Raw genomic sequence first — 24,292 nt, forward strand, 5'->3', positions numbered from 1 at the left:
TGCAAATGATTTGCTACTGTTGCATGTCAGTTTTTAATGTATTCTAATGACATTATGACGTGTGTGTTATACATCAAAGACAACAGAAATCATACACACCTGCAAGAAGGTTTATTCTGAGTAACCTAAAGAATCCTCCAATTACAGAGAGTGCATGTATGCACAGAAAGACAACAAAGTGCGCAAATATGTGCAAATATCACAAGATAGTACAACAAAGACACTTAAGATCATGGGACAGACAGACTCATGTGAACTCTGGTTTGGTTTATCTTGCTTATATCAGCCATAAACCCCACAGATTAAACATGTTCATGTTTGCCAGGGTTGTTACTTTTAGAACAGCTCAGCAAGATTTATTTTAGATGTTTTTTTCCTGTGCATTTTATATGGTTGTGCCAAAATAGTTTTTCTCATAAAAAAAAGTTTTTTTTCTATTGTCACTGCAAAATGCACCTCAAGCAATTGGTTAAAGGGTCTCTTTAGTGTAAGTCTTGTGATCACTTGAAGTTGTTGCCAAGGTAACCTGTTCTTTTTCTCTTTCCAACAGAATAATCATCAGATCATTTAAGTTGTCAGTATCGAGACAACCAAAAACCTTAGAATAGGATTTTATTACCAAATCTTTCTCTGGATCTAAACTAAGGCATTGATCAGTTTTTAACTCGATCGCTTACTGCTTTTTCTTCTGATATTCTCATCATCTTGTCAACAGCTCTACTGTTGCTAAGAAATTCCCTCTTCTTTTTAAGAAATCTGACAATTTTAGTTCACTAAAAAGGAACAGAAAGTTGCTGTTCTTCCTTTTAGGCTAATGATTGTTCTGCAACAGTAGTTCATCTTTTTCCCTGCATTTTTTTTATTAGAACCAAACTGTGTGCAATATAAATAAAATAATTTTGACCTCAATTTTTTGTAAATTGCATATAATTTCTTTTTTTTATTCAAACACTTTTCCCCACTACAAACATTTATCTAATGTAAACTGGGACAAATCTGCCAATATTGTTTTAATATAGCTGTTATTGTGTGTTGTGATGAAGTAAATAAGTTACGTTATCATAAAGAAAAAAAGAAAACACAGTTTGATGTGGTCATCACAGAAATATGATTTTTTTAATTACATTTCAGTCCAAGAGTATAAACTACAGCATACTGTCAGTGAAACTCTTCCACTTTGCATTTTTTGTGGTCATCAATTTGATATTTCATTATATTTTTAAAATAGAAATATTCAAAATGTAAAAGATATTAATATACTTTTAAAAATATTAACTTAGAAGAAGAAAATCTAGTCCCTGAGAAAGCATTTACAATATTTACATACTTTACTGTAAAGTGGAAAAACAAAATACAAAATTATTCACACCACTTTAAATGCCCTACATATTTTTTTCTTCTTTTATTTTTGACCGAACTGAAACACTGAACTTAATTTGTTTGAATGCTAAAATAAGACCGTGTGTGGACCCATCTTTAAACCCCTTGGTACTCGTGTCTGCAGTATCCAACATTGAGGGGCTCTGCTTGGATTCCACGCCTAAAGGGGAAGTGAGGCAGAAGCTTGAGCATATAACAAGTATACATGAGAAAGGCAGCAGTTCCTTATTAAAGTAGGCCAGCAATAAGCTCTTTAAGGGACAAAAATGGTAATGGTACCTCAGGAGCTTGCACCGAAAGTCCTGGAGTCGAGGGAGGGCGTTTTCCACACTGGAAGTCTGCTTCTCATCACTCCACAGTCTCTCTGCAGCAGCACTTGCTCTTGGCCTGTGATTTTAAGTGTAATGGTTCATATAATTAGCAGGACTGTTACTGCACAAACTTAATTTTGTAAATAAAATTGAATATTTCATATCAGTCTTTTTAATCTCATACCAGAGTCGTGGGGAGAGATTTGTGGCATCTACATATTCCCCCCACATGCAGACTTCACCCCCTATCACGAGCCTCTTCTGTTCCTCAGAACCTGTAAAGAAATTAGGGGAAAAATGGCTTTGTTTGCATAAAAACAATGGATTTAAATTAAGGACTGGGTCTGTGAGTTTACTACCAATCACAAAATTCACTTCAAATTTATCATACAACTTCAAATTAAAAAGAGTTCACGCTTAAATGGGTCTCTTTAATTAGCACGTTACACATTAACCCAGTGTTTCTCAATTCCGGTCCTCGTGATGCAGGGCAGTGGGTCATGAGGACTGGAATTGAGAAACACTGCGTTAACCCATGGGATCAGACAAGAATCAACCAACACGAAGCTGAGGCAAGTCACAATGGTATGCAACGTTAGTCATGAACACATAAAATACATTTTACAATTGAACAGTAGCTATGCCAGTCCTGACCATAGTAAACATGGTTGGAAAGTCAGCATGACCATTTGGTAATCCTACAGAACTCTGCCAGATAACTAGCCGGCAACCGTCCCCATGTGCAGCTTGGAGGAAGGTAACAAAACAACATGGGCATAAGGTTAATACTTGTTTTCTTTATCATTTACAGGAATATCATCACAAAATTTGCACCAAAGGGCAACCCAGAGAGCAACATTCATCTGTGACACAAACCACAGGGCTCAAATGTAACCATGCAGGCAAAGTTTGAAATCCACCTGTTTTAGGACACCTGTTGGATAAAGTACAGAATGTGAGCCAGATCAAAGTGGTAAATGCAAGCACTGATACAGTTACTATCTGGGAAAGCATCAAGTTAAATGAAGTGGATTCCCAACATTTGTGAAAAAGCACAGTCTTCCCTAGGTTCTTATGAATCTAAACACTCTCAAGAGAACAAATTCTCAGCCTATTATCACTCATAATATACATTTATTATTATAAAAGGAACCAAACTATGTAAAACTGCTTGTACAGTAAAGAAATCCCCCATGACAAAGTGAAAGGAAAAAAAATACAGAAAGTAATGATTGCATGCATGCTAACCTGAACCAACAGATACAAACTAAACATGTCATATATGACTAAACCCTAAACTCTGATACTGAATACAAACTCGCTCTTGGTTTTACTGGATGACTTTCCAAATGATTGCACATTTTTGATTCTAAGAGGTGTGATTTCATCCAATCAAGATATAATTTTGAGTTTTTTGTAGAAACAGTGATCCCTAATTCCTCGTCTTCTCAGATTGTATAAACAAGCATTCATTTTACTGCTTCTGCTTGTCCTATGGTTATAAAAATGTTAAATTCCATTTGCAGAATAGATCAGCAGTAGTGTTTGCATTTTTATGGCAATAATGCCATGCTGAAGTATTTGTATGTCACCTTGCCACAAACTTGTTTGGTACATCTGATAAGGAACCTTACACTGGGCACATTAAACTCTCTCTTTTGCAGTCTAATTCGATGCAGGGAGCTTGTGAGCAAAACTTTTGTTCGTCGAGGATGACTAGGAAGAGTGTGCATGTTAATCATGGAACTATATATTGGAGAGCACAGAGAGTTTGTACCAAAGGAATGAAATCTCGCTAAAGCTGTGTCCCACTTATGTTCTACTCTAATTCTAAGTTGGGTATGGCTGTGATGGAAAATGTATTGCTTCTCTTTAAGAATGTGCAGTGTGTGGTTTTTCTGTCTTACAAACAATGCGTGAAAACAACTATTTACACATGACTTTTTATAAGGAAAGTTTCCTGGTTGCATCCGCTGCATGCCCAGCTGAGGTGGCTAAGTCAGCAAGTAAGAATCTTATCTGTCCAATACACATTTACCACCTTGGTGTAACTCTCCACCTTTGTATGTATAAGTACTCATGTAAATTCAGACTTCTTCAGAGTTGCAGCCTCGTGCTGTTACTCTCCTTCATGAAGAATAATGAACCTTGGAAACGTTGGTGCAGACTCACTGTGCTTTGTTAACAGTAATTTCCACCACAATTGTTTATAGTGTGAAAAATATGATTATTTCCATGCCATGAAAACCTCTTTATAGTAGATTTTTCATACTTTGTGGATGGTGATGCAGAAAACCATACATTTAAAAAAAAAAAAAATAATAATTTTAAAGTGTTAAACTGCCACCTTGTGGTGTGGCCATAAATATATCATTTCATGTAAAATTAACATTTAAAAAAAAAAGCTATATAGAGTTATATACAGTAAAATGCAAAAATCCATGAGCCACAACTCATTTCTTTATATTTTGCTTTCTTTAGACTTTCTTCTAATCATTTTCAAGTGATCTTGAACAGTAGTTCCACAGGCAAGTCTTTCAAAGATTTTCTTTGGACACTGGCTGCTTTTTCACTCATTTTCAGTCCAGTTCTTGTACCTGACCATCTTCAGAAGAATGTGCTTTTTGATTATTAAGCCCCCTAAAACTGACCTATGAATCTTTTGAGTGTTTTTTTTTTTTTTTTAAAAAAGGCCCCTAACTCAAGGGATGAATCAGAGCTGTGTCCACACAGAACAGACAACTTGGTAAAGAACCAATCTTAAATAGTATCTTTGGTCATTTTGTTTTCAGCAGCATGTTGCAAAGACACATCATTTGTTCCAATATCTTTAGTATTATCTAAAGAGTTAAGCAGTCTGTCCTTAAAAATTCCCTCACATCTAAAAAAACAAAACATCAACAACATATTAACAATATCTGAAAGTGGGTTCTTAAGTCCTTAAGAAATAGGAACAAATCCAGCAAAGACCTAACAAAGGACCAGAGAGATGCATCTGAACCTTCAGTTGATCCATCTACTGTTCACTTAAGCCTCATCAGAAATGGTCTCCATGGAAGGGTGGCTGTCAAGAAGCCACTCTAAAGGAGTAAAGCAGGGAGAAAAGGCAGCCAACATCCAAAGAAGAGCTTTGGAATGTCCTTCAAGAAGCCTGGAGAACTGTTCCTGAAGACTACTTAAATAAATTATAAGATAGCTTGTCTGAGAGGGCTGTGCTGAAGAAACAAATATTGACTTTCAAGCTTGTTAGAACTGAGCAAAAAGTTGTTTGTGCCTGTGTTAAAGTGCTTGCACACTTTAACTATTTTGCTATGAATACATGAGAAGCAGCTGGAGCGTTTTGCACAGTATCGTATATCATATCTCTTTGGAAACCATGTCCTATTTGTGACTTACTGTTAGACAGAAACACACGACAGTTAGTAAGACTTAATTAATACACGGCACACAAGTGTTTTTCTCTGACCTGTGAAGGCAAGGGGCCACACGTTGTAGTAGCGGGCCCAGTTGTGTGTGGGTCCAGGCTGGTCCAGATACCATGGAGAGGCAAGAATTACCCTAAGTCCTGCTTTAACCACCCTGCGTACTTCACACAGGTAACAGCCCTGTTTCCATACCTCCACCACTGATAGAGAACTGCGCTGCAACACAAAGCTACAGACTGTTAGACCCACATCCACTTGACGTCATGAGAAATCACACTTTTAAATTGTTGGTCGGTTGGTTCAAGCCACTTAACCTGTTGAGTTAAAAAATGAGTAAGTCCTTTAAAAAAACTTTTCTTTTAGATGCCTACTTTAGTGCCAAACCTTAGATATCACATCTGTAAAGGGAACAGACGGTGAAGCTGCTGTAAAAAATATCAAATTTGAAAAAAGAAAAAAAAGTCATGCACTTGCAGTCAAATGTTTCTAATCATAGCTTATAAAATTATGCAAACACCATTCAACTAAGTTATTTCTTCTTCTATGATTAATGTTATTTTATGGGGGGTGCACTTACTCGTTCATTGTAGTCAAAAACATCCTGCCACACAATGGATGTCTTGTTGAGAGCTGATGTGATGTTCACAATTCTGGAAACAGATGCATATTGGAATGCGTCTACATTTATATATTTATATTTCCCACAGCCTTCTACATTGTCTGTTCCCCTCACAACCTACTTCTCAATGTAGAGTGCCTGCAGTTTAGCGAAGTCTACTCCAAATCCCATCTTTTGCATGAATGCTTGGATATAGGGGTTAGATCTCCTACAGAAACAAACAGTGGTTGTTATGTACCTACATGTAATTGCACTGGTTGCTGACTTGCATTCTGAATGCTACTTCAGTTAAAGATCAGGTTGATGGTTTCTACATTCAAAAAAAAAAATGTATTCTTCTTTTCTCCATTTTTCAACTTTTAGTAGCCTACCAGCAGTAAAAGTCAACCTCATCCCCTCCTAAGTGGAAATAGGAGTCAGGAAACACAGATGACACTTCCTTAAACAGTGATGCCATGAACTGGTAGGTGGAGGCTAATGTTGGATTAACGGGACCAAAGGTGCCTGAAGGAATGCCTCTTCTGTAGCAGGGAGTCAGCAGGTCTGATTGCCCTGGGAAATAAAAGGAAATTCGAATTATTCACACCTCTGCTAAGTCTGGGGGTGCTGGAGCCTATCCCAGCTGTCATTGGGCGAGAGACAGGCAGGGTACACCCTGGAAAGGTCACAGGGCCACACAGAGAATAACGAGACAAGCAACCATCCACAACAAGGTCAATTTTAGAGTCACCAATTAACCTGACATGCATGTTTTTGGGCAGTAGGAGGAAGCCGGTGTACATGGAGAGAACCCACGCATACACTAGGAGACCATGCAAACTCCACACAGAAAGGCCCCAACTTGGATTCAAACCACCACACCACCGTGCAGCTGTTATGAAAGAGGAAACCGTGGATGCAGACGAAATATACAGCAATACTGATAGGAAAGGTGGGGACTCCACGTCAGGTCAAGTTTTAAGACAATGACCAGGAGCACACCAACAAGAAAACACAGAAGTGGCTTCAGAAAGACTCAGTGAAAGTCCTGAGGTGACCCTGCCAAAGTCTAGGTTGTGCACTGTGTGTATAATAATACTCTCCATTCAACCTGGTTCAGCTTCTATTCCACCAAGAAGAATGGGAGAAACTTAAAAAATAAAGGCGTGCCAAGCTTGCAGGATCGTTCCTAACGAAACCTGAGTCACTGCTGCTTGAACCAAACACTAAGAGAAGGGCCAGGATACTTATGTAATTGTATTTTCTATAGTTTAAACTATAGAAAGTTTATAGTCTTTTTTTATTCATTTGAACACTCTTATTGAAAATTGTTTGCAGAAAGGTGAAAATAAAATATACTGACTCCACCTTAAGATGTGTTTGCAACATGACAAAAACATGGCAAACTGGAATGTGCCTGCCAGCACTTTAATTGTTCCTGGTAAGAAGTGAGTCAAGCATCAGTACATAGATGTCCTTAGATGACAGATTTGGCAGGAATCATTCTTACTGAGTCAAACAAGCATTATTTGTGCTACTATTATATTTTCTAGATTAACCTGCTTGGTTTATAATCACACATTTTACCTTTTCCCCAAGATTTTGTGTGGCCTGGTGAATCAAACTCTGGAACGACCCTTATTCCCCACATCCTGGCGTATGAGATCACCCTTCTCACATCTGATTGTGTGTAGATGTGAGTCATCGGGTGGAAAGCCCCCTGAAACAGTGCCAGAAGTCTATGGTTAGGGTGGAGGCTACTTTTCAGTGCTCAGATTAACAAGCAGAAGGCCTACAAATATAAGACATAAAAGTCTAGTGCATAAAATAACAGGTTTTTTTTTCCAAGGAGAATTATAATGAATGTGCAGGGTCGTGATAACTTTGTTACACAACTGCTCCCATCGGCTACATACCTTAGTGGAAAGATCTGGAAAGGTGCGGCTCTGGTAAGGGAATGAGGGGTCATCAACAATGTGCCAGTGAAACACATTGAACTTACTGTAGGCCATTGCATCCTAGCAAGAAACACAAATGCATAACATAACACTGATAATGAACAAGATCCGTCAAACAGAAGCCGAAAGGTAAAATTGTGTTATCTGATTATTACCAGAGTTTTCAAAATGGCCTGCACTGGTAAATAATGGCGCGAAGTATCCAGCAAAATCCCCCTGAACTGAAACCTGGGGAAGTCTTTAATGTCAGTCTTATTCACAAAATACTAAAAGAAATGAAAAAGAAAAACAACAGGGACTAGATTAATCAAGAACTTAACTAGATAAGATTGTGTATTGAAGATATAATTACTTCAGAGTCCTTGTGAGTTTGAGAATGACTTACTGAGCCAAAATCATCTTGATACACCAACTGACTGAAGGTTTCCAAACCTGTGCTTAATCAGAAGGCATACAGTACATAAACGGCAATCGTTTAAGCATACAAACATGAGAGTAGGATACTTTGGCCAGTTTCTTGAATTATGGAAAGTTGCCCTCTTTGCTAATGTCAACAGTACATGTGTTTGTTTTAGTGTTGTACGCTGGTATATGCATGTTAATCAAAGGTGTATTATGTGTCATGATCACCTCTTAAAGCACCCCACACAGTTTCTGCATTCAAAGATGCTTGTCCAGTAGAGACACTCAGATTGTCTGGAACACAATACAGGAGTAACTGTTCCGGCTGTTGCCACTGTTACATTTCAGTCTTCTGCGTGTTAATATATGGCATGTTTTGTGCGTCCGTACTTACATCTCTCAGACGAGTCTTCGTTTGGGTAACTCTCACAGAAGTGACTGTCAACATGGATTTCAACAGTAAATGGCTTATCCTCACTGAATCGTAGTTTATCACTTCCTGTTGGCCATAAGTTTGGTTACCACTACAGTTGCTCGACCTTATACAAAAGTGTAAACATAACCCGTGCGCCTTCATTAGGACACTGTTCTCACAAGTTTAGTGCAGCATTTTGTAACAACACAAACATGAAACTGTGCCGTATGGTCCATTGTCATAGAGTGTTTTAGAACTGGGACGCTGACTGACAGGTAAACTGCTGTCTCTACAAAGCCCATTGATTGACTTTAAAAGGCAACATGACAAACAGATCACTCAAAACAACATTACTGAGCACCTTGCTCTAAATCTCTTTGAACATATAACTACATTTTGAACATGTCAAGTGGCCAACATAGAATAAAAAAATATAGCTTTTACATACATGTTTCATAAACATATAGTAGTTTATAGGCTACATTTCTGTAAATATGAATGATTGAACAAGCGCCACTGGACATCAATGTGAGATCTATTTGTTGTTGCTTCTGTCTTTCTTTTTCTATTCACCACAGTGTGAAATACACCTTACTGTGCAACCTACCAGAAGTGTAGTCAGGAAAAATAAGAGAAAAGTATCTCTTGAACGCAACATCGAGAACAGAGCAGCCCTCCTGCGCGGCTGATCGTCTTCGGTAACAGAAATAGAAATCCCGGGGGTTCAGTGAGTATCTTTCTGTCGAGGAGATGAAGCTCTGTGGTAATGGCCACACTCCTTCCACCGTGTGTAGGCCAACCTGGAGAATAATCAAAAAGAGGAACATATCATTTCTACGAGAGCGTCGTCTGAAATTTACTGAGCACATGACTTTCAAATCAGGCTATTCACTATTCTGTCAAATTGAGCCCGTCAGGAGCCTATAGAAGCGTTCAGTCACATGATCAAGCCCACCTGCTTTGTGTAGTTTGCTTTTGCGTCTGTGCTAATAACAATACTACTTTTATCTATTACAACTACTGCTTCTACAAGAACATCATCAACAATAAAATAATGATAACTTTTTTCCGTAAAAGGTGAAATCAACCATTTCTTCACAATCAGGAAAATAGGAATTTAGTCTTACTAACTAACTAACTAACTAACTAACTGAGTAACTAACTAACATTGCAATAAATACTGAGTGATGAGAAAGGTTTAACTCTTGAACCAGGCTATGCCAGAATTGTGCAGTTCTTTTTTTCTCAGCCGTAGTTCTGTGAAAGATGAGTACTATGACACAGCTACAAGTTCAAATTGAATATAAAATAATGGCTCTGTTGTATTCTTTTAACCTGATTTGAAATATTCTGATGAACAAACTTTGCCATATTTTTTTCTATCTTCTTGCTCAGTCAAACTGACGTAAGGCCGTCGTCAGTTGGTGACGCTGCATCTCTTTGTTGGCTTAGTAGCGGCGACGTTTTGTTGTTATTTTCGCTGCAGCTGAAAAACAGGCTCGGATCATTTTGGCTCTCGTATTGTTTCGCAAGCAACATCTCACACTTTAGACATTTAAGTGTGTCTGATAACCACCCTAGGAATGGACTCAGACGAGGGTTATAACTATGAATACGACGACGAAGACGAATGTAGCGAGGACAGCGGCGAAGAGGAGCCCGACGACACCCTGGAGATCGGAGATGTGGAGTTGGTCGATCCCGTGGTGGCCGGTGGGGAGCGAGACGAGGGCGGTGAGACGGGTGTAGGTGGCCACGGTCCTGGTGAAGAAGAAGAGGAGGACTACCGTTTCGAAGTTTTGACTGCCGAACAGATCCTCCAGCATATGGTGGAGTGTATCAGGGAGGTCAACGAGGTCATCCAGGTAGGTATCTTGGTGTGCCAGCGTCAGGAAAGTCCGGGGTTTAGAATTCTGTGAAGCTACAACAGGCCCATGAACGTTAGCTTAACTGATAGCCTTGTAGGAGTAGTTTACTTGTTCAAAGGTGGCTGTTTTACAACACTCGTAATATTTAGAATTCGTTTATTTTCATTATGGCCTTATTCTGTTGCTTATGGATTTAGAAAAGGGGTACGGTCAGCGTTGGATATCCAACGAAAGACCGCAATTTCCACGAGTTTTCTTCCAGGAAGTAGTCTAATCCCCGTTGAGAAGTTGGCAGCAACGTTTGCTAAGCTAATGTTAGCTTCCTTGCTACTTTGCTATCTGAAACCGTTAGCTAGGCTAGCACTATACAGGAAACCATAACGTATTAGGTTCTAGAATCTGTTAATCTAAAGTGTCAGCTCGAGCAACCTGACAGTTGAAGTGCGTCGAACCATTTGTTGAAAGTTGACTTCACTAAATGTGTTGCACTTGAATTATTTTCAATATTATTCTAATGTTGGACTGAAGGCTTGGCCAGTGACTTGGTTAGCAAGTCATTTGTTAGGCGAGTTAATTTAAACATGCTTTTTATCCTGGCATCCAATAAAGTTGGACCAATCATAGGGAAAACATAATTATTTTGCTTCAACGACGGTTTACGTCTTCGTAACACCACGGAGGTATTCGTTTTAGCCTACTGTTAAACTTAGGCCTCCATTTCCTCTCGCGTACGAATAATGGGCACAGAATAAAATGGAAAGTGGTGTTGGTGGACCCGCCACCATTTAGCTTAGTGGGGAAAAGCATAGCAGCTTTTGAATAATCATACTATCATTTAATCACAAAAAAACTATATGAATAGAGTAGGTAAAATTGAGTATGTGGATCAATTGCATTTAAAGCTCTGCCTGCCACAGAATCAACTAACACTTGTCTGGTTACTTGATTTGGAGTTTAATAGTTTGGGTGATTTTGAAAGGTATTGTCTATAAAAAAAAAAAAGAGGATGCTAATCAAATACTTTTTTTAAAATAAAACTTTTATTCTTGAGTGTCAACCAGCTTCTCTGTACAATTGGTCTCAATGTACCAAACATTGTGTCCATTTGACTTTTTATTGAAGGCGGAAAATAAGACGGGTAAAGTCTGTATCCATGAATGTACCGAGAAGTTTGCCTCATAATTTCTTCACTTCATTTATATCAGTGTGAGTAGATCAAATTTAATGAACACCAAGTATAACTTGAAGCAGCTCACCACAGCCTCCTCAATATATGAATAACACCGACTTGGCACCTCTCTAAAACATTCTCAGTAAAAACTGAATATTATTGTCATCAAACGGCAGAACTGCTCATCTCTTGTAAAAAGCATTAATTCATTGGGGTTCAGGTAATGAACTTCAAACATACTTGTAGATTATTGTTGATGTATTATTGCCAGTGCCATGATTCCTTTTCTCCAGGTCTATCCTGTTTTATTTATTTACATATGGTTTCACTCAGGGAACAAATATATTTTGTTCATGGTGCTCATTCAGGACTTTTGAGAGTGATCACTTACTGCTTGAAACAGGATTTCCCATTGTGATCATACGGTTTTGAAGCCTTTGATATGTCATGTAACATGATTTATTATGATCTGACACGTTTTGATTTATTGTCAGGCAACATTGGCAAAGTATTCCCCTCTTAATCCACAGCAGCCTGTTTTTGGGAACAGCTTAAAGCTTAACGAATGTAGTTTCTTGTGGATAAGCCACGTTTTTGAGATGGAAAATAGATTGAAAGCGTAAAGCACACCAAGTTGGAAATAAATTTAGACAGTAAAATTAAAGTGTTTCCTTCTGGGCTACTCCTTTCTTTTGTTTGAGCTTGTTCTGCATAGATGAAAACTGAATTGTTTGTTAATGAGACGTTTCATCTCTGTCCTTGAAACGGACGTGTTTCAGGAACTGCTGAACCTCAGTGTGCATCATTGCAGCAAAGTTTTTTTTTGAAGATATAACGTCCTTTGTGGAAAGACCTTCCTGAGGCTAATGCTCCATTTCTTAGCCAGGAATGTCCTATAAAGGTCTTTTATAAGGGGCACCAGGTAGCTCAAGAAGTTGAGCAGGCGCTCCCATGTGAAGCGGCCGTGAGTTCCTGTCTTCTCTCCACTATCAATGAAGACCCTTTGTGCCAACAAATTTTATTTTTTTTTTTAAAAAATGGGTTAGTTTATCAAGACATGTTTTTCCATGTCAGAAATTAAAAGCTGTTTATAAACCAGATATAGTAACTTTACACACAAATACACCTACACACGACAGGTTTGATAGTAACATATTCAAATGCTTTTGAGGGATTTAATTCCATATCTTCCCCTCTTGTTGTCAGAGGGGGCAATCATTTGTCCCTCACTCTCTCTCTCTCTCACCTAAATTCATATGACAGATACTTAAAACCTGCAACTGATCTGACATCTCTAAAACATGCTGGTGTTCATCACACATGACACCTTCGGATGCTTAGTAGGTGGTTCTTTAAAATGCTCCATGATCTTCATTACTTGTTTTAGACCAATTAAGGCTCATCAGGAAATGTTTATTGAACTCTTGGTTAAACAAGTTGTTTTAAACTCTTAATGTTGTCTACACTACTAATGTTTGAACACTGCACAAATACACACACACTCACAGTTAAACTGGTAGAATGACCAAGCTATGAAGCCATCATGGCTCAAAATAACCAGTGGTTACTTCACATAATTCCAGTTCTGAATATGTGAGCTTCCATAGATAAGATGGTGCAGCTCTCCTTTCTTTTAAAACAAATCAGATTATTAAGTACTTTGCATACTCATTACATAATTATCCTCACTAAGTATGTATCTGAACATATATTTTAAGTGCACTGATTTGATGAATTGCAATGTGATTGCTATGAGTAGATGCAATAGCTAGAGTGAAATAAGCCTCTGTAGTTCCATGGAGATAATTCCCTCATCTAATTGTGTACAAGTAGCGAACAACCCCAAGAGCTTTCTTTGAACGGTGGTGCTGAACCATGGTGTGTTGGAACTGTTGTTGCATCATCTTCCTTTTGTCAGAATAGGTGTATAACATTTCTTATTCACCAACTCAGTTGGCTCATTCCCATAATATCTTGGTTTGAAGGAAGTCGGAGAGGAAATTTGAAAAAGAAAGAATCGCTTCAACAGATTTCCTTTTGGAGCACCAATAACAAAAGTCAGAAGTGTTTGAAGTGTTGCGGGTAGGGTCTTGGTGATTTGGGCTTACTTGCTACGGATGCTACCTGATCCCATGAGATTGGTATCTGGAGAGTTCAGAAGTCAGTGGAACGCTTCAAACTCTTTTACAGGCTTTTTAGCCCTTCTGAAGCTGTTTTTGCAAAACTTGGTGCTGTCCCTCAGCGGATAGCTGCTCACAAGGGGAGTGGTGTTTCCGTATTGTGTGGCTGGGGGGGGGGGTGATTGGTCTGCAGAGATGTTTAGGTTTTCAAAGGGAAATCCATGAGAGTCCCAGGATACAGGTTTTCCCAGCAGAACATTGCGTTGGATTAAGATGAGAACAGTTTACTCACTTTACCTGTCAGTGACTTAAGCCATATCTGTATTTTAATTTATACATGGGTTAAATGGTAATCAAATGTAAAATTGAGCTTTATAGATGACCAACCACTGCTTGTTCTTCTAGAATCCTGCAACAATAACTCGCATCCTTCTCAGTCACTTCAACTGGGACAAAGAAAAGCTTATGGAAAGGTAAGAATCTCTGAATCTCATTCTTTTTTTTAAGAAAACAAGCACCAGTTAAAAGATGGCAATAGTTCCTGTGAAAGGTAATGACAGCATGCTCTTTTAACACTGAGATATCCTTTTTTTTTGTTTCAATCAATTTAGATATTTTGATGGCAATCTGGACAAGCTTTTTTCTGAGTGTCATGTCATCAACCCAAGTAAGAAGCCTCGGACTCGTCCTCCAATCAACACCAGGTCATCTGCGCAGGACATGCCATGTCAGATTTGCTATCTGAATTTCCCCAACTCAGTAAGTTACATAGTTACAGCGACATTGTGCTGTACGAGGTGAACGTTCAGCTGTAGTTGTGGCGGTTTTGTTTAAAATTGTTTGGTATCATAGACTAACATCACAGTGGAGTTTTAAGGCTCATTTTAACTTAAGTAATTCAATGGGAGCCCAAAAAAAAGTGACAAATATGGTTACTGTGACTTTATAATCTAATTATACTGTATAATTATAAATTATTTAGATGATTGTATCAAATTTTTTCTTTTCAGCTATGGTATTGTGTCAGAGAATTTGAATTCTCTGGACTGTGTTTGAGTGCAAATGTTTATAGTTTATTTGTTTGTCTTCATATCAAACTTAATGTGTCCTTCTTGTAGTACTTTACAGGCCTGGAGTGTGGACACAAGTTTTGCATGCAATGCTGGGGAGATTACTTGACCACCAAAATCATAGAGGAAGGAATGGGACAGGTACCAACTAAGATTTCTTTGGAATACAAGTCACTCATCAGCGTCATGCTGCTTTCAGACAGCAAGTGTTCGCATTAGTGTTCTCCAATTGAAATTGGTGGCACATAGCCGCTTTAATGTCTCCAGGCTACAGTTGATTTATTTATTTGAAAGTGATCTTGATCCACTACCATTTCTTTTCTTTAATCTTGCATTTTGCTGGTAAAGAAGTGCATCGTACAGAAAACACATAAACTCCCATGGTTGCCATGGTCGCACAGCAAGCCATGAAGGTAAATTGGAAAAAATGTTGAATCATTATGAGCTCTGTTGTTCACGAGAACAACAGCAGCACCGCCCCTCCCCCCCTCCCCTTCGTGCCACTGCTGCCAGCCACAATCAGTACAGGTAGCAATGGGAACCACTTGCCGTCTGAAAGCACACTGAGTCTTTTCGTTGACTAATGATCTGCCTTCTTTGTTGTCTTCTCAGACCATTTCTTGTCCTGCTCATAGTTGTGACATTTTGGTTGATGACAACACAGTCATGTGAGTATTTGTTCTTTTATTTGTTTCATGTTGTTAATAATTGGCCAGCATATGTTGCATAAGATGTATATTATTGCTATATAACAGTGTACAGTGACAGATTTTTCATTCTGATATTATTACAATGGTATCGTCCCCTTCACAGTAAAGTCTAGAGATATTTTGACTGTGACTCCACTGTAGTTTAGAAATTGCATAATATGAATGCAGTTTAATGCATAATTTTGGGTTTAGTCCTGCAGGGTTGAACAAATACATACAAAACATTTGGGTATTTCTATGTACAGTGCATTGTTTGCAGGTGATCAATTGTAATTGGACAGTTTATAACAAGTTTTAAATACTTTCTCAGGAATCCTATGATGGCAGTAACTGTGTGATGTCTTGAACCCCTGTGAAAAACGGAGAATATCGTTATTTGTGATGCTGTACCAGGCCTTTATTGCAGCTCTCTTTAGTTGTTGTTTGTTTGTGGGACTTTCTGATTTTTTTTATTTTTATTTTATTTTATTTTTTAAATTCTCAGCTGGCTAAATGTGAGCTCAGTCGGATTTAACTTTTAAAAACTCATCACACTGCTTCCACAAGTTTTACTAAATCTGTATGGTTTACATCGAGGGCTTTTTCATTCTCTTTTTGTTTTTTTGTCTTTTTATCTCATCATTCTGAGTTTTATCTCCCAAATGAATACTTTTCTAGAACCAGTTAGGCTTGTTAAGATGTCCCTTAATGTGGTCAAATCTGTTGAGGATGAAAAATGGTTTGCAGCTTGTGGTGAACCACTTCCTTTTGTAAAGTCTTCTCTTTATGATGGACTTGAATATTGATTTTCACACAAAGTTGTTTACATGGCTGGATGTTTAATTCTTGTCTTTGACCTATGTTGTGGATCTCACCATTGGGTTCTGTTCTATTCTTCATTTTCCCTCCATCTTTCTGGTGGGTTTTTGTTTTTGTAGCTTAAGGATGACCAGTTTCACTGCGTCAGTGTCTTATTTAGTCTCAACATGTCTGCTTTTTATTTGCTTAATGAATGATGAAATAAAATAGAAGCAGCCCACTCCTGTCCATGAAAGATTAGCTATCCAACTGCGTCTGTTCAACGCAAAGATGAGAACACTTTAAGACCCCATGCATTAAAGCTGGCTTGAGTGGTTTGGTAAACAGCTGAAATAACAAATGTATGAACTGTTTTTTATTCTTTTTATGTTGTATAAGAATGACAAATTACCCATTTCATATAATGAAGGCTAATAATAATTGATCTGAATTTTCCTATAGGCGCCTCATCACAGATTCTAAAGTGAAGTTAAAGTACCAGCATTTAATAACGAATAGTTTTGTAGAGGTAAGCTCTGAAATTTTGTTTTTCTTTCAAGTGTTTTGAAACGAAGTGTAAAATAGATTGACGTTGTTTATAGGTTACACTATGTGAACTCCTTTAAAAGGTTAAGAGAGACATTGTTTGTACTTCCTACTTGTAAAGTATGACTTAAGATTCTGTCTCTCATTACTCCTTGAAGTGCAATCGACTATTAAAATGGTGTCCTGCACCAGACTGCCATCATGTTGTAAAAGTCCAGTACCCAGACGCCAAGCCAGTGAGGTGCAAGTGTGGCCGTCAGTTCTGGTGAGACTTTGTTACCATTCTCGTACATTTATGCGCCTTATAAGTTTATACAACGTTAACTTGGGTTGATGCCGGTGTTGTTGCAGCTTCAACTGTGGAGAGAACTGGCACGATCCTGTGAAGTGTAAGGTATGCCAAGTTCAAATGAATTTATTATTTTACAGAAATATGAAGTTGTTCTTCCGTCATTAGGTATTAAGTGTGCCGTCTTACTCTTATTAATGCATTTGTAGTGGCTGAGGAAATGGATTAAGAAATGTGACGATGACAGTGAAACTTCAAACTGGATTGCAGCGAATACCAAGGTATGGAAAGAGTTTTTTTTTTCCTTATTGTTGAGGTTTGTATCAGCAGAGGAGTAATGTGACCATGGAGAAATTTTAGTATTTTGTTTTTAAAAGAATATCTGGCCGTGCACCAATGGAGTACTTGAAACCATTTCCAATTAATGTCACCTTTAACTGCTGTGATGACCTGTTCAAACGCCCGCCGCGTTGACATGTTGGCAGGCCCCTCAACTTTCCTCCATTGCTGTCTGCAGGCTTTTCTATTTGTTTTAATTTTTTTATGGAGATTCTTATTTACTTGTTGAGCAAATTTCATTCTTTTTTTTTGTGTGTCTGTAAGAAACTTTGGTTTAAAGAGGGACTCTTCTCCTTTCCCTCATAGGAGTGTCCAAAATGCCATGTGACCATTGAGAAAGACGGTGGCTGCAACCACATGGTTTGTCGGAACCAGAACTGCAAAGCTGAATTCTGTTGGGTCTGTCTGGGACCATGGGAACCTCATGGCTCAGCCTGGTAAGAAAGAGTGTGTTTTCAATGCCTCAGCTTTGGATCGACGTCCCGGTGTCCACTGAAAAGTTTTATGATACATTTCTCTTTTTTATCCGCACCACACTACGCTGATAAGAGTAAATGCTTTCTGTTGACCTTCTGTTAAGGAGTGATTATCGTGCATCACACGGCTTCTAGAGGCAAAAACATGCAAATGAAAACAACTATAAAATGAATGACATCAAAGCCTCCCCAGAGATGTTTTCTCCCTCCTTCTTCATCATATATTTCTCCTCTATTTGTTTATTTCTTATGACATAACTTTACTTGTTTGGCATATGTGGTTTGACTAACTCAATGAAATACCCCATGTTAAGCTCAGTGGTGGCAATATACAGGCATTTAGATGTTGCCCTTTCATACATGCTCTGCTTTCCAACAATTTATCAACAAGTAAATGTGTTTGTCCCACATCCCAATGAGCATTCTGGTGCTGGTCTGCCAAAAGTTATTACAGCCATCTTACTTGGAAGAATTGAATGAAATTTGAGCAATCATTTTGAAGCGACACAAGTCTGAACAGCATTAAGTCACTTTATTGGCAAGCACAGAGGCCGTGGCTCTTAAGTGAGGTGAGAAGCAGGGTTTTTCTAGCGTTGCAACAGCTTTGCCCATTATTGAACTTCCAGTGGATACGCCGCAAGTAATAAGCAGCTGTTAAACACCAAACTTATGGGAAAGAGATGTTTTTAACTGTTCCCCTCCACCTGCTCCCATCCACTGCCAGTAAGGTGTACACAACCACATCACACCTATTAGGGCTTTTTTTTATGTTAAGGGGGCTCCAGTCAGGCTGTATAAAGCTAATTACTGAATGCTGGGAGCAGGATCGTGATCACCAGTCACAAGGTGTTTTTTAAGCATATTTGAGAATTAGATAAGAATTACTGATGTACTTCTTTTAATTAACTAAAACATGAATTCATGACAAAGAATGTTTAAAAAATGATAAAGAGCAAAGAAGCACGGGTAAAAGCTATGAACGACGTACTTTATTTTAAGATCTAGTTTCACTCAGTCATAAAGCAAATCTTTGTCCACTTTGATAACTTTTTCCCACATCGGAGCAAAGCTGTAGTCCAGACACAACTTAAAGCAGCGGTCCACATATTTCTGGGGCTTCCCCCAAGTGACAACAAAAAGATATGACGCGTAGGTGTGCGTTTGTGAAGCCTCCCCCAACACAGAGAAGCTGTAGAAGTATGTTCAAGTCATTAGGATTGCTGAGGTGCTGTGGGAGAAGGACGTGTTGTTGTGGCATCACAGGTGCACTGGACTCGCACACAGCATTTAGACTGGTGGTAGATGTGGACAGTTTAACCCTGCTGTTGATTATGTAGCCTTGTTACATCAATTGATCAGCAATGCGTTTCAATACTCTGGAAACACTGTTGCTGTTTTAAACGTTTCAGGTACAACTGCAATCGCTACAATGAGGATGATGCCAAGGCAGCCAGAGATGCTCAAGAGGTAGTAAGATAAACATCTATCTTCTAAATCGACGTCTCTTTGGTCAAGTATACCTCACAATGGCATAATATTTGCATTTGTTTTGGTCCAGGTGGTATTCTTTGTAGTGAGTCATTAAACCCATAATGAATTTATTCTGGCCGATCAAAGTATCGTTGTATAATTTAACATGTTTTACCCTGTAACAAAGTCAAGCGTCATTGATTGTTGGCAACTGAAGGATGGTGTGTTTCCCAAATGTGCCTAGAATACATTAGAGCTGATGATACTCGTAATGCTTGAAGATGTACAGGCTGGAGACATTTTTACACACCAGAAATTTTCTTGTAATTGTGTGGACTGTTCCAGGCTTGTTCTGCGGTCACTGCTCACACATGAACTTCAGAGCAGGAGATTCTGTGCCCGAGACGCACTCTTCTTGCTGGCAGTGTGAGGGAGAGGTATCGGGGTAAAAAAAATACCACATGTATTTGGACATATCTCAATTACTATCAAGCAAGTGTAAAGCAACATCAGTGTCAGTAGAAAGGATATAAAGCAGCAAATCCTCCCAGCCTATACACTTGCTCACCATAAATTATATTAACTACTGCATTCACACATTGCCTCACTCGTAGGTTTTACTTAGTAGCCGACTGAGTGAGCTTCACGAGAGGTCAGAAACAAATGAAAGTGTTCTCAAATACTGTCCCGCCAGAACATATCCAGAAAGTTTCAGGGCGTCAATGCATGTGTGGGAAAACTGCTTAGTAACAGTAGCCATGTGTGCGTGTGTCTGCGTTAAAGCCAGTTTCATCCTGTGTGTGTATAGCGCTCCAGGGCAGCCCTGCAGAGGTACCTGTTCTACTGCAACCGCTACATGAACCACATGCAGAGTCTGCGCTTTGAGCACAAGCTCTATGCTCAGGTTAAACAGAAGATGGAGGAGATGCAGCAGCACAACATGTCCTGGATTGAGGTGCAGTTCCTGAAGAAGGCTGTGGATGTGCTGTGCCAGTGCCGCTCCACGCTCATGTTCACTTACGTCTTTGCCTTCTACCTCAAGAAGAACAACCAGTCTATTATTTTTGAGGTACGATAAAATTACAGTTGTTTGCTTAAATGTCTAAATAAATATGTTGGTGCTTGACATAAATCCTATGGCTATTTTTATTCTTATAAATACCATTTGAGTGTTGATAAAAGCTAGACTTTGACGACCATCAGGTGAGGAATTATCAAATGTAATGGAATTGCTGGCTTACAGTAGAACACATAGAACCTCTAAAACTTAGGTTTTACGGATGAGGCTTAATTTCAGCATTACTTTAGTTGTAACTGATGATTTTTTAAATGACATTCTCCCACAATCATCCACACATCTTTTTTTCAGTGATAGCTGAACTAGTTCTGAGGTCCAAGATCAAATTAGGATTATTATCGGCCTCAGGGCAGATGCTCAAGAGTTTATGGAACATTACCATAAGCGGGTGAGGTGTCTGTCATTTAATCAATGCTGGGGTACGTAATGACTTTGCTTATCAAATTTGTGTTCACTAGAACAACCAGGCAGACCTGGAAAATGCCACTGAGGTGCTATCTGGCTACCTAGAGCGGGACATCTCCCAGGATTCCTTGCAGGACATCAAGCAGAAAGTGCAAGATAAGTACAGGTGAGTGTAAGAATTGTGTCGCTGCCTGCTGTAGTCACATTTGTGCTTTTCCCGGACTCTTAAAAAGATGTTTTGTGTCTATAGATACTGTGAGAGCAGGCGAAGAGTGCTGCTACAGCACGTGCATGAAGGCTATGAGAAGGACCTGTGGGAGTACATTGAGGATTGAGGACACGTCCCAATGCAACGGACTATTGAGTATCTTGACAAACTAGAGCGCTGATGCAATTTAACAGGGCAGCACGGGCCTTCTGCCGCCTCTCCTTTGGCAAACCAACCACTTTTGCATCATTTTTTTTTTTCCTGGATTTGTTTAACAGAAATCTTCAAAGTAAATTATATTTAAATAAAATGTAGAGTAATTAAAAAATGAAACCAGTGTACTACAGTATTGTTAGCAACAGAGTGGAGTCTCGGGCAAGCAGAAAAATCCATCTTAAACAATTACATCCTTTTGGCCTGTATTGTAATCCTCCCCTAAAATATCTTCTTTTTTTTCAGTTTTTTTGCTTGTGAATCTTTTCTGTTTTGATTTTGACTTTTGTTTTTTCCATTAGTGTGAAAATGTTTTCAACACAGCTTTAATTGTCCTGGCCATGTCTGCAATATGTGGCGAGATCCTTGTCTGAGTGGCTGAATATGGATGGACTGATGGCAAAGGGGCAAAGACATTTCTGGGGGGGCGGGAGAAGAAGAAAAACACAAAACGAACAAAACAGCAAGTCTGTATTTTTCAATTTGTAAATAGTCCATATGCATGGAAGTTAAGAGCAAGAGTGGCACGTGTTTGCATAATTTTGAGATATTTATTCTTTACCAATATTAAAAAAAGGTGTGCTTTTGCCACGTAGGTTGAGTGTGTCAAGTCCTTCCATAAACTGTGAGAGTTTGGAAGTGTTGGCAATAAGGTTTCTTCCTATCATACTTGGTCTCTTCAGATCAGTGCACAAGTTACACCTTATCAGTAACTCCAAATGCAGACTTGAAGAATTTCTGTTAGTTGTCAAGCGATCAGATAAGAGACTCCTCACGGTCAGGGCAGTAAACCAAGGGCAGAAGGGAGTTCTCCGGGTCAGAGGTAAGGTAGAACGCACCGGCCACATGTCCCTCTATGCTAACTTTTTTGCCGAACCCTCTTAGATGTTTTTTAGAGGTGTTTAACATATATTATTTGCAAGAGCCAAACTGAGTGACATTCACTCTTTTTTTCTTTTTTTTTTGTTTGTTTGTTTTTCTGACATGGCTTGAGGAAGCCCTCTTAAGAACTCAGCTTGCACCTCGGGGATTAAATGAGGGTAATAGAATGTACTGACAGCACATCTGTGGCGCCGCTAATTTGGCTCCATCGCCGTGGAAGAGGGTCAGGCATTTGCATCACTCTTGCAGGGAATATGTGGGCAGCATGAGGCTGATGGTGGCCGCGCCTCTTTGACGAGACGTCTTGCCGTGCAGTGAGACTGAGCATTGCTTTAAACCAGGCTGCACAGATGGACTTTTGTGATCCTCAAGCAGATGACGAATATAGGACAAACTTTTAAAGGTTGTTGGGGTGTTTTGTAATGCTGTTATGCTTTGGCATAAAAGACAGTAATTTTCGTACATTGGGTTGAGGTTTGAACATTGAAATGTCAGTGCCCCTCCAGGTTTTGCATTGTTCTGTCTGGTGGTTGCTCTGGTTGTCAAACTCTCTGCTTGTAAATGCTCATTCATGTCTCTGCAGTGTGGCAGTCTTCCTTAGATTGACTGGAGGGTACATGATTATTACAGGCACTGATGCAAGTAAGAAAGATGACACCAAAGTGTCAGCCATCATTAAAATACATCCTTTGCCCTAGTTTCAGATCTTTGGGGAATTCTTTCCCAAATGCTTCTTATGTGTTCCAACTTATTATTTTATCCTAGCAAATTATAAACTGTATTGTTTATTTGAATAAATGTCATGAGAAATCTCATTTTTGGCAGTACTGTGTGAGTCATTAGAGTAGGTTTGGTCTCCAAGCATATTAATTAGCCAAACATCCATGATGCATTTCTGCGCTATGTACCTTGCACTGTAGCGTACTACATACCTTGGCAGAGCTGTGTCTTCCAGAAAAGCATAGGATTCATTTGAGAAGTTTAAACTTTTCATTTTTTTCTTTTGTTTTGCTCCAAGTTTACTTGCAGATTGTACGATAAAGGATCAGGTGGTTGTTTGTATCATGTCTCTTGAATTCCTTTTGCCTCCAGTTACAAACCCATGATGACACAGGATGAATGGATAAAACATGGGCCATCTCTCTCTCTCTCTCTCTCTGTCTAAGTTGTCTTTCAGCTGCGGCAGTGATCATTAGGCTAATCTGCTCTCCAGGGCTCACTCTGTTTTCGTTCTGCTCGTAGTTCATGAACATTTCAACTTTCCGTTTGAAGTAACAGAAGCAGCTACTTACATTCAATTGAGACATCCAAAAACTTTTAATACTTTTCTACATATCTTTTCTTTATGCTATCAAAGGTGTTTTATTTCCTATTAGTGTAAAAATGTGGGGAAAATTAGTTGTCTGTTTTGGAGAAAATATTAAAGTGCAAAATGTTGCAAACGTTGTTCTGGGTGCTTGATTACGGACATGTTCGTTGTCACACATAAGTGTGTGTGTGTGCTTTTTCTTTAAAACTGTCCATACAATATACCTGAACACAGGGACATTTGTGTAGGTTATACCCATCCCTGGAAATAATTATCCAGCCAAACAACTCTCTAAGAGTACAAGAGGAAATGTGCAGCTGTGCATTATTCCACCGGATGGGGACAAAAGCACCAATTTTAATTTGCCAATTACCATCGATAGGTGCAGTTATTTGTAGAAGTAACACAAGCAGTTGTACATTTTCAAAATACAACTTACAGGAAACCCACAATGACACTGTGGAGAGGAAACATTCCTTACACACACACACTTTCTTTCAGACATCCAGATCCATGAACCAAAGTGGACAGTTAAAACTACTGATCTGGCAAGAGGTGGAACCGATAATGATTTGGTCCCCTGTATGATGAGAAAAACAAATTCAGCAAAAGGTGAAAGTGGGCTTTGAATTCACCGAGTATGGTCAGCCGGGTGTGTGGCTCAGAATGATTTGGAGACAGTTTGATCTCCAGCTCCCGCCTGCGATGGAGCGTTCCTCAGCAGCCCTGCCTACAGAGTGCATACATATCATCTGAAGCACTTTACCAGTGTGATGGGTGGAAGGTGCCTTGTGAAACTTGAGATTAAAAAAGGAACCGCAATCGTGAATCAGCACTATTACAAACATTTATTTTGAACAGTAGTGAGATAA

At 39.0% G+C, this 24,292-nt stretch overlaps 2 protein-coding genes across 3 annotated transcripts; one reads left to right on the top strand and one right to left on the bottom strand.

The window, feature by feature from the left end:
- Positions 1–1,321: 1,321 nt before the first annotated feature.
- Positions 1,322–9,407, bottom strand: hexa (hexosaminidase A (alpha polypeptide)). The gene is made up of 14 exons (XM_072385220.1): positions 9,097–9,407; positions 8,469–8,573; positions 8,303–8,368; positions 8,058–8,104; positions 7,828–7,938; positions 7,631–7,732; positions 7,302–7,434; positions 6,107–6,287; positions 5,857–5,943; positions 5,694–5,766; positions 5,158–5,332; positions 1,876–1,966; positions 1,660–1,767; positions 1,322–1,540 (listed from the first exon to the last, which is right to left on the bottom strand). Exons 1-14 carry the CDS (start codon positions 9,356–9,358, stop codon positions 1,477–1,479), a joined length of 1,605 nt encoding a protein of 534 aa, XP_072241321.1. The 5' UTR covers positions 9,359–9,407; the 3' UTR covers positions 1,322–1,476.
- Positions 9,408–9,905: 498 nt separating this feature from the next.
- arih1 (ariadne ubiquitin-conjugating enzyme E2 binding protein homolog 1 (Drosophila)) lies at positions 9,906–22,926 on the top strand. Of its 2 annotated transcripts, none has more exons than XM_072385911.1 (14): positions 9,906–10,354; positions 14,054–14,121; positions 14,260–14,407; positions 14,767–14,859; positions 15,331–15,386; positions 16,668–16,734; positions 16,910–17,016; positions 17,103–17,145; positions 17,250–17,321; positions 17,686–17,816; positions 19,265–19,325; positions 20,134–20,394; positions 20,862–20,974; positions 21,059–22,926. In XM_072385911.1, the coding sequence occupies exons 1-14, from the start codon at positions 10,073–10,075 to the stop codon at positions 21,141–21,143; spliced, it is 1,587 nt and encodes a 528-aa protein (XP_072242012.1). In that variant the 5' UTR covers positions 9,906–10,072; the 3' UTR covers positions 21,144–22,926. The 2 variants fall into 2 exon arrangements, with proteins under 2 accessions (XP_072242012.1, XP_072242013.1); XM_072385912.1 differs by having other exon boundaries at positions 19,265–19,322.
- Positions 22,927–24,292: the final 1,366 nt, after the last annotated feature.

Source organism: Leuresthes tenuis, unplaced genomic scaffold, assembly GCF_036924035.1.
Source record: "Leuresthes tenuis unplaced genomic scaffold, fLeuTen1.0.hap1 SCAF_5, whole genome shotgun sequence".
Taxonomy (NCBI): domain Eukaryota; kingdom Metazoa; phylum Chordata; class Actinopteri; order Atheriniformes; family Atherinopsidae; genus Leuresthes; species Leuresthes tenuis.

Coding starts and splice junctions, on each gene's coding strand:
- hexa (XM_072385220.1), bottom strand. CDS start 9,358: ATGTGCTCAGTAAATTTCAGACGACGCTCTCGTAGAAATGATATGTTC. Junction 7,733..7,827: donor AGGCCATTTTGAAAACTCTG/GTAATAATCAGA, acceptor GTTTCTTGCTAG/GATGCAATGGCCTACAGTAA. Junction 5,767..5,856: donor CAGGCACTCTACATTGAGAA/GTAGGTTGTGAG, acceptor ATCTGTTTCCAG/AATTGTGAACATCACATCAG.
- arih1 (XM_072385911.1), top strand. CDS start 10,073: ATGGACTCAGACGAGGGTTATAACTATGAATACGACGACGAAGACGAA. Junction 14,408..14,766: donor ATCTGAATTTCCCCAACTCA/GTAAGTTACATA, acceptor TCCTTCTTGTAG/TACTTTACAGGCCTGGAGTG. Junction 19,326..20,133: donor CCAGAGATGCTCAAGAGGTA/GTAAGATAAACA, acceptor GTGTGTGTATAG/CGCTCCAGGGCAGCCCTGCA.